Below are 14,889 nucleotides of genomic sequence, written 5' to 3'. Positions count from 1 at the left end.
TGACAAGGTTTTCTGTGTGTGTGTGTGTATGTGCGCGTGTCTCTATCTGGATAGTTGTTATGTCCTTTCTCTAAACAACACAGGGTATTTTGAGGTTTGGGATCCACCCTGTACTTTTGGGTGGAGTCACAAAAACCCTTTTTTTACTTTGTGTGTGTGTGTTGCACCCAACTGTGTCAAATATATCTATGTTTAGCATTTTATTTTTATTTTGCATGACTGTCTGAGGGATTGACAGAGAGAGGGAAAGGTCAGACAGACTCTCTGCGGTTTTAACTCATTCGGTGAGCTCTGTGTCCGGATCTGAAACTGCTCAGATTGGGTTCTTCATTTTGTCCATTTGACCAATTGAAGTAAAGCTGTGATGACAATGTGAGACTCAGAAAAAAACAGAGTAAATTTGTTTCAGTTCCATCCCCATAAACATTTCCCTTTTTTTGTCTTTCATTTTCCACCTTGGTACTGGTGCCAACAATCACTATATGTAGGTTCATTCCGCAAAATCACAAAGCTGTGGGACTGGATTACCTTTGCGGTACTTAAACATAAATTTGTAAATTAGTCTACAAATGAAAAAATATATAAATTAATGGTAACTACTTTAAACAGTTGGTATTTAAATTTGGTAAAGATTTGTCATTTTGTTTTAAATCTAAAACTTTTCCCATTTGAATCAGTTTTATGTCTGTATATATATATATATATATATATATATATATATATACATTTATTCAGCAATGTAATACAGACAATTATTTGTTTTTCATACCTGTGAATCTAAAATTAGAATACTACTTGTTTCATATCAGATTTCTGTGTTACATCATATCTGTATTATCCATATAATTCTTGTATTGTCTGTTTTGCTGCAGCGACAGACACGTAATGTACCTAATCTCCCCTAATCGAATGTGTCTAATGTGTAATCTCATGTGTCTTTCAGAGCGGGGGGACTCTTGTGGCGATGGTGGTCGAGTCTGCATGGGCCCGGGGGGAGCTGGAGGAAGTGGAGACTTGTCCATGAGAGCAGTGCCTGAGGAGAGGACGAAGAGGAGCAAAGAGGAGCTCAGGGATCTGTGGACGAAGGCCATCCTGCAGCAAATCCTGCTGCAGCGGATGGAGAGAGAGAACCAGAAACTGCAGGGTGAGTCAGATGCATTAGGGCCATTGTTACTATACAGACTGAAAAAAACCTACACCTCTAACAAACTCTTCTTTGGATATGCACAAAATTGCACACACTAAAAATATCAACGTATATATATATATATATATATATATATATATATATATATATATATATATATAAACTGTATATATGTCTGAATTTTTCTCATGTAATTCTTTGAGTAGTGACAAAAATAAATTCTTGCGTTTGCCCCCTGATCCTGACCCATATCAAATTTCAATTGGTTCCCCCTGACCCTTACTGCATTCTTCTACCAAGTTCCATGGCAGTATTTGCAGCAATCCTGCTAACAAACAAACACAGATGAAAACATAAACTCCTTGACTCACTATAATGAACAATCTAATGTCACATTATAATGGGCATTAACACAAACATTAGCACCGCACCAAATTGTGATCATCTTATAATACATGGAACAGCCAATATATCAGAGTGAGCTTAAATTAAGAATGTCTGCATAAAATGTCAAAGAAACACAATCCAGAATTTATATGGTAAAGCATGCTGCCCGAGACTTTATCATTGATATTATTGAGCCACAAGAGATTTTACTGGTACCCTTTCTTGTAAACTTGGCCTGCATTTCCTGGCTTTCACCATGAAAACAAGAGCAGCTGCCAGCTCTTTGTAATGCTGTTGAAGAAACATGATGAGTTGGTTTCTGTAAAAGCTTAATAACCGAGCACGTCTTTCTTTAATCTCATCTCTGGCAACATGCCTTTCCAGATTTGGGTTGGGGTTAGGTAATTAAGTACACACCTGTTTCTCTGTTTTTGAATATTTTTACCCACCACAAATAAAAAGGTTATATAATATATAGTGTGTGTGCGTGTGTGGTTTTTTTCTAAGGGTGTGTTCACCAGCTCTGTCCTGACCTAGTTGGCACATATCAACACACACCTATGCGTCACACCCGTAACTATGTGCACTCTATACAAAATATTAATTCACACACGCAACACTTCATCACTCACACAGATAGAAATGATGCCTCTGCAGTAGGGTGTGGACCGAGGAATATAATTAAATATTGATGGAAGAAAATCCCTCTATTCAGCCTCTCCCACAAACACAATTAACAATAGTGATAAGTTGTTGTGCTCACATTCTACACACCAATATTCAAATCTCAAGGGTGTGACGTCTTTCTTTGGCGTGTGTAATTGTGTTTATTCCTCCCACTGTGTGCACTTCACCTTTCTTTCTGCTATTTGTCTGGGTGGAGCACAACTCTCTGTCCTCCATTCTATCAGTTTATCTCTCTCACTTTTGCCTGGTTTATTGGTCAGCTGTGTAAGTGTGTGTGCGCGCGTCTCCATCAGTGTGAGTGTAACGGTGGAGTATCCTGTCCCGTTGTGGGTTGATCACTACCAGGGTGTTCCAGCAGCAGCAGGGGAGAGAAACGGAGAGATTTAGCACTAACTGGGCCAGTTGGGGCGAATCCTGATAGACGAGACTCTGCCTGCTCCAGACAGCTGATAAGACAGGCAGCAGGGCCACAGCCTCTCTAACAGCATCTATTCTTACTCTGGGTGTGGCAGCTATCTGCTCCGTCCATGTTTTCACCCTTTATTATGCGGGATACGCCCTCCAGGTCCCTCCCGCTTCTTTTCTGTCTTTGAGGCTGTGATATGCAGATCTTCTCAATTTATCTTGTGCTAGGTCATTTATACATGAGTTTTTTGTGGAGTTCTTCTATGTAAGGCATTCAACTTTTGCAGGGTATTGAATTAAACACTTATCCTCCTTTTGTTTTTTTTAGAGCTTGTTTGCTATTTCTTTTATCTGTTATATAAGCGTTAAGCAAAGTTCCCCCTAACGTTTCCTGGAAGGTATTAGTGCAGTGTCTCCTTCCTGTCCACTAGCGATGACATACTCTGTTCCGCTCTGCCAAGTTGCGCTCGGTCACTGGGTGGACACCACACATGGAGGGGAAGGGTGGGGACGTCCAGGAGGGAGAAAGGGGAGAGGGAGAGCGTGGTTAACAGATGAGACAAATGTGGGATTGACTGAGAAGAAAGAGTTGAGTGTTGGCAGGAAAGAGAAAGAGAAGAAGAGATGGTCTGTAGGGGGAGAGATTAGGGGAGGGAGAGAGGAAGGGTGTTGTCAAACAGAGAGCAACAGAAGAGGGGGTGCTGGGTGTGCCCTCACCTTCTTTGATCACTGGTGTCAGCGTGTTGCAACGGAACACAGTTTGTGCGTTTGTGTTAAGTTTACTGTGTTACGTGTCATATACCTAAACACACTCATAAAATGTAAACTTCATGGCCCTATATACCTGTATACCAAAACAGAGCAAAAAGAAAAGTGATACTGAATTGTGGGCAGGAACGCAAATTTTTTAATATATAATTTTACTTAACTTTTTACTACTCAACTAAGTCATCATGTGTGGAGGTTGTGCTTAAAACAATTTTTTGATGTCCCTTCAGTGTCCATAAAGGTTATTGCAGGTCACAGTACTTAACCAGCAGCACTACTCCTGTAGTTATTTATCCCACATTCCCGGCTGATGCTGACTCTTGCAGCTGTTTACCTCCAAGGTTTCCCAACTAAGACACGTTTCTGTAGAGGATGATGATGAGACCCTCACTAAGGAAATAAATTTGATGTAATCTAAAATCGTCTTTTATGTAAAATTGATGGTTTTATATATACAACTGTCACTGTCACCTATTCTCCTCTACACTGTTATTACTGTTGTGACCAGTTAGCTTAACACAACAAGGGGTGTGTATGTCATCATTCACATTTGTGGTCCGTGTTTTTATGTTCTTAGCCTCCGAGAGCGACCTGCAGAACAAGCGTCTGAAGCTGGACTACGAGGAGATCACTCCATGTCTGAAGGATGTCACTCTGGTGTGGGAGAAGATGATGGGAACTCCTGGTAGAGCAAGGGTCAAATTTGACACAGAGACCATACATGCTGCTGTTGCACAAGGTAAATATTGAGCTCCACAAATGCCTGTATCAGTGTCCCTTGTAAATGTCTGTTCTTTTTCAAAATCACCAGGTAATTTTCAAGTATTGACCAGAGTGTAAAGTATCAAGCTCCAAAACTGAAAATGTTCTGTAACCTTTCTCCTTATTAACAGCCTCGATTTGGCCCGTTTTTCCAAACGTCTTATGACTCAAGCTGATGGCATAAATTTTAAATTCTGACCGCATCATCTGATAGGACAGGAGAAGTCACCGTCTCAAGTTTGATCTGTACATGTTGACAGATTGATGGTTGTAATCAGGCTCTCTATTTTAAAGGCCCAATCCTGATGAAATTAGTATTAGCAAGTTAATTAAAATACTAATTATTTTATGACCCGCTCTCATTAAAATGACTAAGGTGCTCTTGACCAAGGCCATTAAAGTAAGAGTTAGAAATTGTGTGAACTAGCTTATCTGCCTTCTGGTGGAGAGTCAGATGAGAAGATAAATATCACTCCCAGGTCTGTCTTACACATAAGGCTACAGGCTACACCACAGCTGCTTATCTTATCACATGACTGAAAATGGCTCCACAACAACAAACCTTACCTTTTGGTTTAGTGTAGTCGACTATTTAGCGGACAGTCCTAGTAGTTACGCCATTTCTCGTCTTTATGCAAAGCTAAGCTAATTGGCTACAGGCCACAGTATCACTTTTCTTATCTGAAACATCACTCAAAAGCAATTAAGTTCATTTCTCAAAATGTTGAACTAGATTTAACCTCCAACTGCTGATTTGATTGTGGTCTCATTCGGTGGAATCCAGGTGTGAATGTGCATATGAGTGTGGAGTGTGAACAGGGTGTCACCGAAATAGAGCTTGCTCTCAGTGAAACTTACCAAGACATATTAAAAGTACAAAATGTGTTTCTCAGCTATTTATTAAAATAATTTGAATATAATTTAATCTAATAAATGCGTAACAATTCTCCACCAAACCACCAAGCAGTGCACATATCAGAGTCCATGGGATTATAATATGGCATAACCCAAAATTGAAAATGTTTGTTGTAAATATTGTAAAGTCAAGGTTCTGATTTGCTTATTTACCCGATCCACTTATCATATAATCCAAGTTTAAAAATGAATCTCCATGCAAAAGAGAAAATGTTGTACAACAATGGCTCCCCTCACTGTTCAATGTAGAAACATTTACATTTTCAAACTGTTGTCTGCCACTCAGTCAAACTAATTACTGGGCTGACATGAGACATTTTTACAGCATAGCAACTTCACCTTTTTATGGTTTGACAACACATTACCGTATAATTTGCAGAACACAGACACGTTTTTCAGAAACTCAAATATAAAAGAAACCAGTTTTTTAGGACAGATACGACACTAAAAAATGATTTACAACCTTTGCACGTCCTCGCCCGACTCCACTCAACCCTCCCTCATCCTTGTCATTTCCGGCAGGAGTCCCGAGGATGCATCGAGGCGAGATCTGGAAGCTTCTGTCCGAGCAGTATCTGCTCAGGCAGACGGTGCCCTCCCGACCCCCCGCCAACAACACTCCATACAAAGAGCTGCTGAAACAGCTCACGTCGCAGCAACACGCCATCCTCATAGACCTGGGTAATGCTTGCAGATGCACACACACATGCACACACACATGCACACAAAGACAATATTTGTCCACTTACACCCATTTTCAAATGCTTCATTTTGAGTTAACCTGGTAACCTGACATATGGAAAGGAAAGAGAAAGAATACCCGCTGCATAAACTTACTAATATCGCTGTCATCTCTCTGTGTGTGTGTGTGCATCATAACTAATGCACACACATAACGTAATCAAGCTTTACAGACAGGTTTGATCTTTTAAAAAGCTGTATACTGTACTATAATTGATTCTGTGACCAATATGCATTTAAAATCTTTAAGTTTTATGAAGTGAAAATGGCAGAAAGTCTGCAGAGTACTTTACAAAGTTTGAACCTCATTCTAACACTTTCACAAATGCTCCCAAACACCTCTACCCCAATCACTCTCTCACACACACACTCACACACACACAGTTCCTACACCCCACCCATTTAACACCCGCAAACACATATATACACATCCACCCGCACATTAATCCTTGTAGTGCTTAACCTCCTGTGTTTTTGTTTTTGACCTTGTGTCTTTCATCTGCCTATCATGATCATGTTCATGCCACATTAAAGTGGGTGGGGCCAGCTAACGGCGTGTAAGGTGATGTGTGCTGACAAGGTGTTACATTCTTAAGGAGGAGAACACTCCGCGTTCATGATACTTTGTGGGTAGAAGACGTTTGTCATGAATTGATATACTGTAAGTGAGGCAAGAGGAAGGAGGTTTAGAATTAAGGCTTGTTGAGGTCACTACTCCCACACCTAACATTCAGCACTCACACTAGTAGTACGCACTCACAGGTACTTTCCCTCAGGCGAGGGAGGGTGTTGTGCCATTATGTACACAAACATGAAGTGCCTCCCCTCAACTCACATGTTTGTCATTGTCTTTTCCAAAGCTGGACTGTCACACGCTGTGAGTCAAGAACCTCATTCAGGAGGCCACAAGCACATACACATCTGCCTATGACCAGCCTGTCAATGTAAAGAATGTTCTTTTACCGATACCAGGCCCTCATTATGTTGTCATTTCTGAAAGGTCGATGTAGCATGTGCTTTTACATGTTAAGCTTCTGAAGCAGGAGGGTATGAGGTCTTTGTTTAAAGCTGCATTCTTGTGTGTGCGTTTTGGTGGAACATGTTTGGAAGCATCGCCGCCTAGATCAGGTTGCCACATGCTCCTTTCCCGACACCAACGGCAAAGTGTGAAGTCTAGGGTCCCCAGGCATAGTTCGGCAGACCTTATGCTTTCCAACACATCTACACACCCAAAGGCGTTGGCCTCTTATTGTAGTTCACTCAGATTCTTTCAGGCAGTATGTCAGGTGCAATAAAAGTAAATCGGATGTATAAAAGCTGTTATTGTGCTTTTAGATGTATATCAGGTTGATCTCAGCCATCCAATAGATGCTTGTGTGGCATAGTGTTTCATACTGACTATAAATAGTGTAGATGTTTTGCAATGTACATAAAGTCTCGCTCTCTTCTTTTGTCCTAGGTCGCACTTTTCCCACTCATCCATATTTCCAAGCCCAGCTGGGGGCAGGACAGCTGTCTCTGTACAACATTCTGAAAGCTTACTCACTGCTGGACCCTGAGGTATCATTTCTTGCTTTTCTTCTCTCCATCTTTTGATTGACTAAACTCTCAACTGTCTTTCAGGCTTAAGTTTTTTTGCCTCCCTCCCTGTGTCCGGATGTCAAGTTTGTTATTGTTGTTGTTGTTGTAGGTGGGCTACTGCCAGGGCCTGTCCTTCATAGCTGGAGTCCTGCTGTTACACTTGGAGGAGGAGGACGCCTTCAACATGCTCAAATTTCTGATGTATGATGTCGGTCTTCGTAAACAGTACAGGCCTGACATGATTATCCTGCAGGTAAGATTAGTTCCCCCCCCCCCACACACACACACACACACACACACAGACACACAATCTTTTTATATGTCCATTCATCAATCAGTGCATTCATCTCACATCATCTATGTGAAATGCGATGCATCTCAGTCCCTCCTTTAAGTTTTCAGGATCTCAGTGATCAGCTTACACCTCATGTTTATACTAAGTGACTTAAAGTGAATTAAAAGGTGCCGCACCATCGGTGGCATTGAGATGTGGTTTCTGATGCTTTGTTTGCATGAGAATTCAGCCACATTTTTACCTGGTATGAGGGGGTTAACCCAGGAGCCTTGTTATTGATACCTACAGCATAAGTTTTGATTTATAGTTGAGAGCTGGATTTCATTTTTTTGCAGAAATACTGCAACTCTAGAAGGTGATAAGCAGTATCGTGCTTGAATTCTATACCTTGATGTCTTTCATTCAATGTGTGAAATAGCATGTGCGATGGGAGGAATGTTTAATGTCAAAGTTGTCTAATTGTTCTTTTAGATAGATAGATAGATAGATAGAGTACTTTATTCATCCCCGAAGGGAAATTAAGTTGTCATAGCAGCCGGTATAACTTGCTTTTTTACTTGCTGTGAAAAGGCACATTTCCACATTGCTAATTTTCCCTGGGGAACAGGAACTTTTTGGTACTCAGGAGAAGGTTTGCAGTAGAAAAGGCTTCACTAGACACGTGTGACCCAAAGACAGGGAATATAAGTTTTCTTTAAAGATTCTTGATGTTGACTTTATTCTACACCAGCATCAAGTAAACAAAAGCAGTCCATTAACGGTTCCTGTGGTCTCCTAATGGGATCTGGTTAGCCACTAACATTTAAACCATGCAGAAAAACAGTTAAAGCAAAAGCTCCATACACTTGACCACATCCTTCCAGTCAGACCAGTAAAACAAATTCAATCTGTTGATATCAGATTCAGATGTACCAGTTGTCGCGGCTGCTCCATGACTACCACAGGGATCTCTACAGCCACCTGGAGCAGCAAGAAATCGGGCCCAGCTTATACGCCACCCCCTGGTTCCTCACGGCCTTCGCCTCGCATTTCCCCCTCGGCTTTGTGGCCAGAGTCTTTGGTAAGCACTGGTCCGTGTATCTCTGTATCTTCACTCAGAGAAATTACTCTAGTTCTAGCAAGTCACACACAAAATTAGGAAATGCACATGGTAAAACCGAACCAAGCAGAAGTTGTAGAAAGTTAAATGCACCTAAAAGACTAGTAAATTTGCCAGTGAAAACGTGAGTGGAATTTTATTTTCTAAAAGTATAAACTGAAGCTCTATGATAATGATCAAAACCGTTCAGTTTCTAGGAAATAAGGTCAGTAATGGTGAGTCGTGCACATTCCAGACACATCTGCATATAAGTCTTTGTTAGTCACTCCTCTTTGTGCTCTTTACCGAAGTGTTTCTCTCCCTCATTTCCTCCTTACTGTTGTTTTCATGGCAAATGTCTGAGACAGGGCTCAGTCACCGAACCAGACTCGGTGGCTCCTTGTGTTCATCTTAGCATAACAGCGTGTGAGTGCGTGCGTGTGTGTATGTTTTCGAGGGCATCATCATTATATCACTCTGAAGTTATTGATATCACGTGTGGGCCTCCACTCCCATTCCTTTATCTGTTGTATGATCTAATGCAGTGGTGCTCCACCCTGATGCGTTCAAAGCACACACACCTATTCTGACACTCCACGCTCAGCCTGACTTGTATTTACTCAAACCTTTTTATTGACGTCAAACCATCTATCATTTGAAAAGCCCTTTAAGTCACCATTCAACACCTGTCATATATTCATTTTACCTTGCGTCATTTAAAAAGATGTCATGTCACCACCATTCCTATTGTCTCTGTTTCATTGTTATTTTTTCAAACTCCTCCTTGTCAGACATGTTATTCCTGCAGGGGTCAGAGGTCATCTTCAAGGTGGCCATGAGTCTGCTGAGGAGCCACAAACCTCTGATCCTTCAGCACGACAGCCTGGAGTCCATTGTGGACTTCATCAAGACCACGCTGCCCAACCTGGGCCTGGTGCAGATGGAGAAAACCATCAACCAGGTTAGAAAAGGAGACAAATGTCTAACTGACTCCTGACTGCAACACAACGCAAAACATAATGACTCATTTGTCTCTGCCAGTTCGTAGTAAACAAGAAAATGGAGAATGGTATTCTCCTTGAGTGACGAGGCTAAACAGTGTGAGCCGCACCTCCTGCTTATTACAGGAAAACTACTGAACGTCAACAACAGCAGGCTCACGTGTTGAGCGGTTCCAGTAAACCAGCATCAGAATTCTATGTATCAGGTTGATTTATGAGGCGAGCCAATATAAACTGAGGTCAAGATAACACCATTCAGCATTAACATGTGTGATAATGTTGAACATCAGTCGTCTGGAGGTGGGCAGAGCTCACGTCTGTTGCATCAAACACGTACACTGAGATGTTATCATGCTACGCTATAGTTAAGGAAGTATGCGTTCACCTTATAATTTGCATGCGATAGCAGAAGGGTGTTGAGACATGTCTGTACGTTAACATGTGACTCGCGGCCGCGCCACAGAAAAACGGGTGTTCGGAGCCTTGTATAGAGAACATCTCGCCATTGTATGTTTTTAATGATGTCGAAATATGCAGCATGTAGGTACAGGACTACAGAAGGAAAATCCAGTTTCATTTGACCTTTCGGTCGTAGTCTTCATGATTCAGCGCTGGCGAAATTAGGTGTTCAGGTTTTCCGTACGTCCCATTCTTGTGGACTCGATAGCAAAGAAGGTTTTTGCTTGTGTGTATTTGTGAATTACATTATTGACACAGTCTCTGTATTAACATTGTGTGTGTGTGTGTGTGTGTCTGTCAGGTTTGTGAGATGGACGTGTCGAAGCAGCTCCAGGCCTACGAGGTGGAGTACCACGTCCTGCAGGATGAGCTGCTGGACACGCCCCCGACTCTCAACCAGCACCAGCGAGCTGCACAGCTGGAGAGGACCAATCAGAGCCTCCGACAGCAGAACCTTGACCTGCTGGAGGAGCTGCAGGTATACACACACTGACACACACACACACACACACACACACACACACACGCATACACACACGCATCATGCATGAACACAAGTTCTGGACTCCATTTTTACCCGTCGCTCGGTCGTCTTCCACCAGGTGTCTCATGCTCACGTACGCAGCCTCGAGAGCCGAGTGGAGGAGTGTGTCCAGTCGGAGGGTCGACTGACGGAGCAAGTCTCTGCACTGGAGGAGGAGAAGAAGCAGCTGCTGAGCACGGTCACGCAGCTCCAGGACCTCCTCAGCAGCCTCGGCATACAAAGCTCCCTTGATGGACAGGCACCCCCCCCAGCTGCTGAAAGACACACAGCCTCAGCAGCAGCAGCAGCAACGACCAACATGACTGTGGAATCACTTCTCCACCTGTTGGCTCTTCCAGAGAGTTCATGACTGCAAATGATAGAATGTCCAAATAGTGAGGTCAATGAGAGGAGGGGCTGGCTGTGGAGGAAACAGGAAGAGGAGGTCGAGGGAGACGTTGAGATGAGCTGTACCTCTGTCCTCCTCCAGGCTCCAGAATGTTTTAAGTAAAATGAGGAGAGACAGATGAAGCAAGAGAAGAACGGCGAAAGAACAAAAAGTTTGCATAATCTAAAGAAAGATAATAGAGTATGACCCTTAAGTATTATCCCAGAACTCCACAGACGGCCTCTTCCAACTCTCTAACAAATAGAAACGAACAAGAGAGATTTGACCAACAATCCCCAAAGATAGCACTGTCTCACTTGCTGCAAAACACAATACAGTTACTTCTGCACCTGTTCTTGTACATTTGTGTCTCTGAATGTATTTTATGCCTTTGTTTAACTGCATAGTGTAGAAAGTAGCCAAAGACTATTTATGTAAAACACGCTCAAACAAAGATACTCTGATGTTATCCTAGAACAACATGTTATTGTTCACCTTCCTCAAATATAAAGACGAAATGTTCTTAGAAAAGTGGAGAAAGTGAAATGAAGGGACGGGTGAGGAGATAAACTTCACGACAAATAGTTATTTTCCGTTAGAAAGTTTGAGTAGGACTTCATTTAAATGATCTTGGACAGTGGTGCTCGTATTCAGAGGTCAGACTCTTCCACAGTTTGGTTTTAAATTTCCTTTCGTTTCAGTAGCTTTCAGGAAGAGTAACTCCGTGACTCCAGTTCATTTCACATCCTGTTATCACCCTTGAACACGTTTGTGTAGGAAGGTGAATAGATGCAGTTTCAGCAGAAAACTTTAATAAAACAGTAGTTGTACTTTTCTAGTGAGGGGAAAAACAGACCTTTTTTTTGTGATTGATTTATCGCTGGGAGACAAACTAATGTCCGAAACTTCAAACTGGAGACCTCTGCTGCTGAGACAGTCTGTCAGCTGTAAATCCTTTTACTGTATCCAACACACTGAATTCATTCATTCAGCCCGAGCTGCCGCTTGGCGTGTTCCCATGTGAACGTCTCAATGTGCGTCCGCGTGCTCGTGCACTTCACCGATCAACAAATGTGTTGATTCACACTGTAAAGATGTTTCGCTCTTACTCCTGACGCTCCTTGCACATGTATTTTGTTGTTTTATTGATTATTACTTTTGTCATAATGTACTTTAAAATACTTTTCATATCCTTTCAGCACATCTGAAGCTTCCTCTTGTTATTTCTATGCGTCCAAACCTTATGAACTCACATGTGTCAGACTGTACAAACTGGTGTAGACTGTACAACCGCCTGTCTAAACATGCCACTCACTTTGAACGCTTCGGGCTTGATATACGGTTTCAGGTATATGGAAATATACTGTACACAGTATTTAAAACACAGACATGTATTTGTTTCCAAGAACTTCTGAGGTTGAAGAATAAGCGTGTTGGGGCAAGTCCTGGCTGTTACGTGCATGAGTACGCAACAGACAGAGCTGCAACAGCAGAACCGACAAAATCAAATAGGTACACAATAACACAAGAAGTTTTAGTTTCCTGTCATTTTAAAAAACTAATTTGTGTATAAGCATCTCAGTTTCCTTGCACATGTTGGCCTTACCTGCCAAGTGCCCTGGTTGTACTATGTGATTTTCTTTTGTTTTGTTCAAGAATGAATTTCCTCAAAGTAACAGGAGGATACAATTACACAGCTCCCAGAGAAATCTTTTCTCCTCCCATTCCTCAACCTGTTCTCTGAGATCTCAGTGCACCCATTCATCAACCAGCTGCTCAGGCTGGAGCTGCCTTTTTGTGCAAGTTATCATAAGCTACACAAATGACTATCATCAAGTCATTACACCTGGTTGTGTGCGCCTCTGCATCAAAATACTCTTTACATTTTCTTGGAAAAGATTAGTAGGTGCACTTTGCTCAAATTGTGGTTAATCCAGCAGCTTTTGACGTTCAGTAAATATTTGTAAATAAAACACAGAGATGACAAGATTCATAAAAGCTACATTTACACCTTTCTGCTGAACAAGAGCACCGGGGGGGCGAAGCTACCCAGCTTCCACCCTGCTGAAGTGCCCTTAGGCAAGACCCTTGCTGCCTCTATTTCTATATTAAGTACAGTCATCATTCTATTTATGCTGACAGATTTATATATTTCATCTGAAAGGAGACGCTCCAATTATCACCTGACCTTAGTGTCTGTAAGCCAGTTCACTTCTTTTAGCCCATTTTTACCTTCGCAAGGAGGCCATGTTTTCACTGCTGTCTGTAGGATTAAACTACTGACACCATTTCTATAACATTCTTACTGGGGGCACGACTCAAGAACAAACTCATTAAATTTAACAGCAGATCCGGGTAAATGGGCGGATCCAGGATGTTTTGTGTTTTTCTTTAACGTGGCTGGAAAGGGCGTTAGCCTCGGTGTAGGTATGCACTCTCTTAGCACCTGTCTGGTTGTGGTCTTACATCCTGCACCTCTCTCATGATGAGGGTTGTTTTCACACATTCAGCAGTAGATTTCAGAGCTGTACTCCACCTGCTCACCAGCAATCAGCAGCCACACGACATCAGTGATCAGCGGTGAGGTTAAGAACAAAAACGGTGTTAAAAGGAGTTAATATTGAATATACATCCATCAGGAGGCCAGTTACAGGACCTAAAGTCAATGTGTAAGTGTTGGATGTGTAAAGAAATGAACAACTGTTTGCTGACAGGCTAGACATGCAAACCTTAAATGTATGAACATTTAATATAACATAAAATACATGTCTCATGAGAAATCGTTCATGTTGTGATGCGTTCAAATCCATCACACTAAAGAAAGAAAAACAGTTGAATCAGAATCAGAATCAGAAGGTATTTATTGCCAAGTAGGTTAACACCTACCTGGAATTTGATCTGGTTATTGGTGCATACAATGAACATAGAAACATAAAAACACAATAAATACACCACACATAAGAAAAACCATAATAATAAAAAAAAAAAACAATATATATTTACTCACTATTTGCTTCTTATTTACTCACTTTTTCTAATATTATTTATACAAGGTAGCATTTATTTAGACATAAACATATCTATAAAAGCATATGCAGCATTTGCTTTTACTTTGTTTCTTTCCAGGAGGGTCATGTCTTGGTTGGTCGGCTTATCGTGATTTATTTTGTGATTTCTTATGTTGGATGTAATCTTTTTGTCATGGGTCGTTCACTCGTCTCCTCTCTCTCTTCCTACTTTACCTGATGCTCTGCACCCGCTCCAGAGATGCTGCTCTCTAAATGACCTTAGACGTAGGATACAAAAGACTTTCCCCAACAAAAGAATCGCATTGTTATTGCCGTTAAGACTGTAATTAATTCTGTCAGCGAGCTCTGACGCTGATCCCTCCGTTTCTACGACACACAGCCGCCGTCTTAATCCAAACCAGACACTGAGCTGAATGGAGATTTCCATCAAGCAGCAACAAAGGGAGTCAGGTTCTTTACATAATAACCAGGAGCTGGAGCCACCTCCCCGGCCTAATGAGACTGATCAGCAGGTAAACTGCATGACTGCTCGGCGTGAGGCCGCGCCCTGCAGACGGACCATAAATGCCCTCACAGAGGCCTGAAGCAGCTAATCTCTGATGAGCTCCTGGATTTTCTTTCAGCTTCATAACCCCTGACCGAGCAGCCCTGCCTCTCTCCTGTGTGAGTGTGTGCCAGGGCCTCGGTGATCACACAGTGTTGCAACAGCTCTAGGATCTGACG

At 42.0% G+C, this 14,889-nt stretch overlaps 1 protein-coding gene across 1 annotated transcript in view; it reads left to right on the top strand.

The window, feature by feature from the left end:
- tbc1d1 (TBC1 (tre-2/USP6, BUB2, cdc16) domain family, member 1) overlaps positions 1 to 12,340 on the top strand; it is a 37,695-nt gene extending 25,355 nt beyond the window's left edge. The window contains exons 14-22 of the mRNA XM_061094005.1: positions 944 to 1,144; positions 3,972 to 4,133; positions 5,594 to 5,752; positions 7,272 to 7,372; positions 7,503 to 7,646; positions 8,589 to 8,748; positions 9,558 to 9,727; positions 10,528 to 10,704; positions 10,829 to 12,340. Of these exons, the coding sequence (XP_060949988.1) occupies positions 944 to 1,144; positions 3,972 to 4,133; positions 5,594 to 5,752; positions 7,272 to 7,372; positions 7,503 to 7,646; positions 8,589 to 8,748; positions 9,558 to 9,727; positions 10,528 to 10,704; positions 10,829 to 11,119 (1,565 nt within the window). The 3' untranslated portion in view covers positions 11,120 to 12,340. The remainder of the gene's footprint in view (positions 1 to 943; positions 1,145 to 3,971; positions 4,134 to 5,593; positions 5,753 to 7,271; positions 7,373 to 7,502; positions 7,647 to 8,588; positions 8,749 to 9,557; positions 9,728 to 10,527; positions 10,705 to 10,828) is intronic.
- The last annotated feature ends 2,549 nt before the right edge of the window (positions 12,341 to 14,889 follow it).

Source organism: Limanda limanda, chromosome 2 (genome assembly GCF_963576545.1).
Source record: "Limanda limanda chromosome 2, fLimLim1.1, whole genome shotgun sequence".
NCBI classification, from domain to species: domain Eukaryota; kingdom Metazoa; phylum Chordata; class Actinopteri; order Pleuronectiformes; family Pleuronectidae; genus Limanda; species Limanda limanda.
This window is presented reverse-complemented; position numbering and strand designations above follow the sequence as displayed.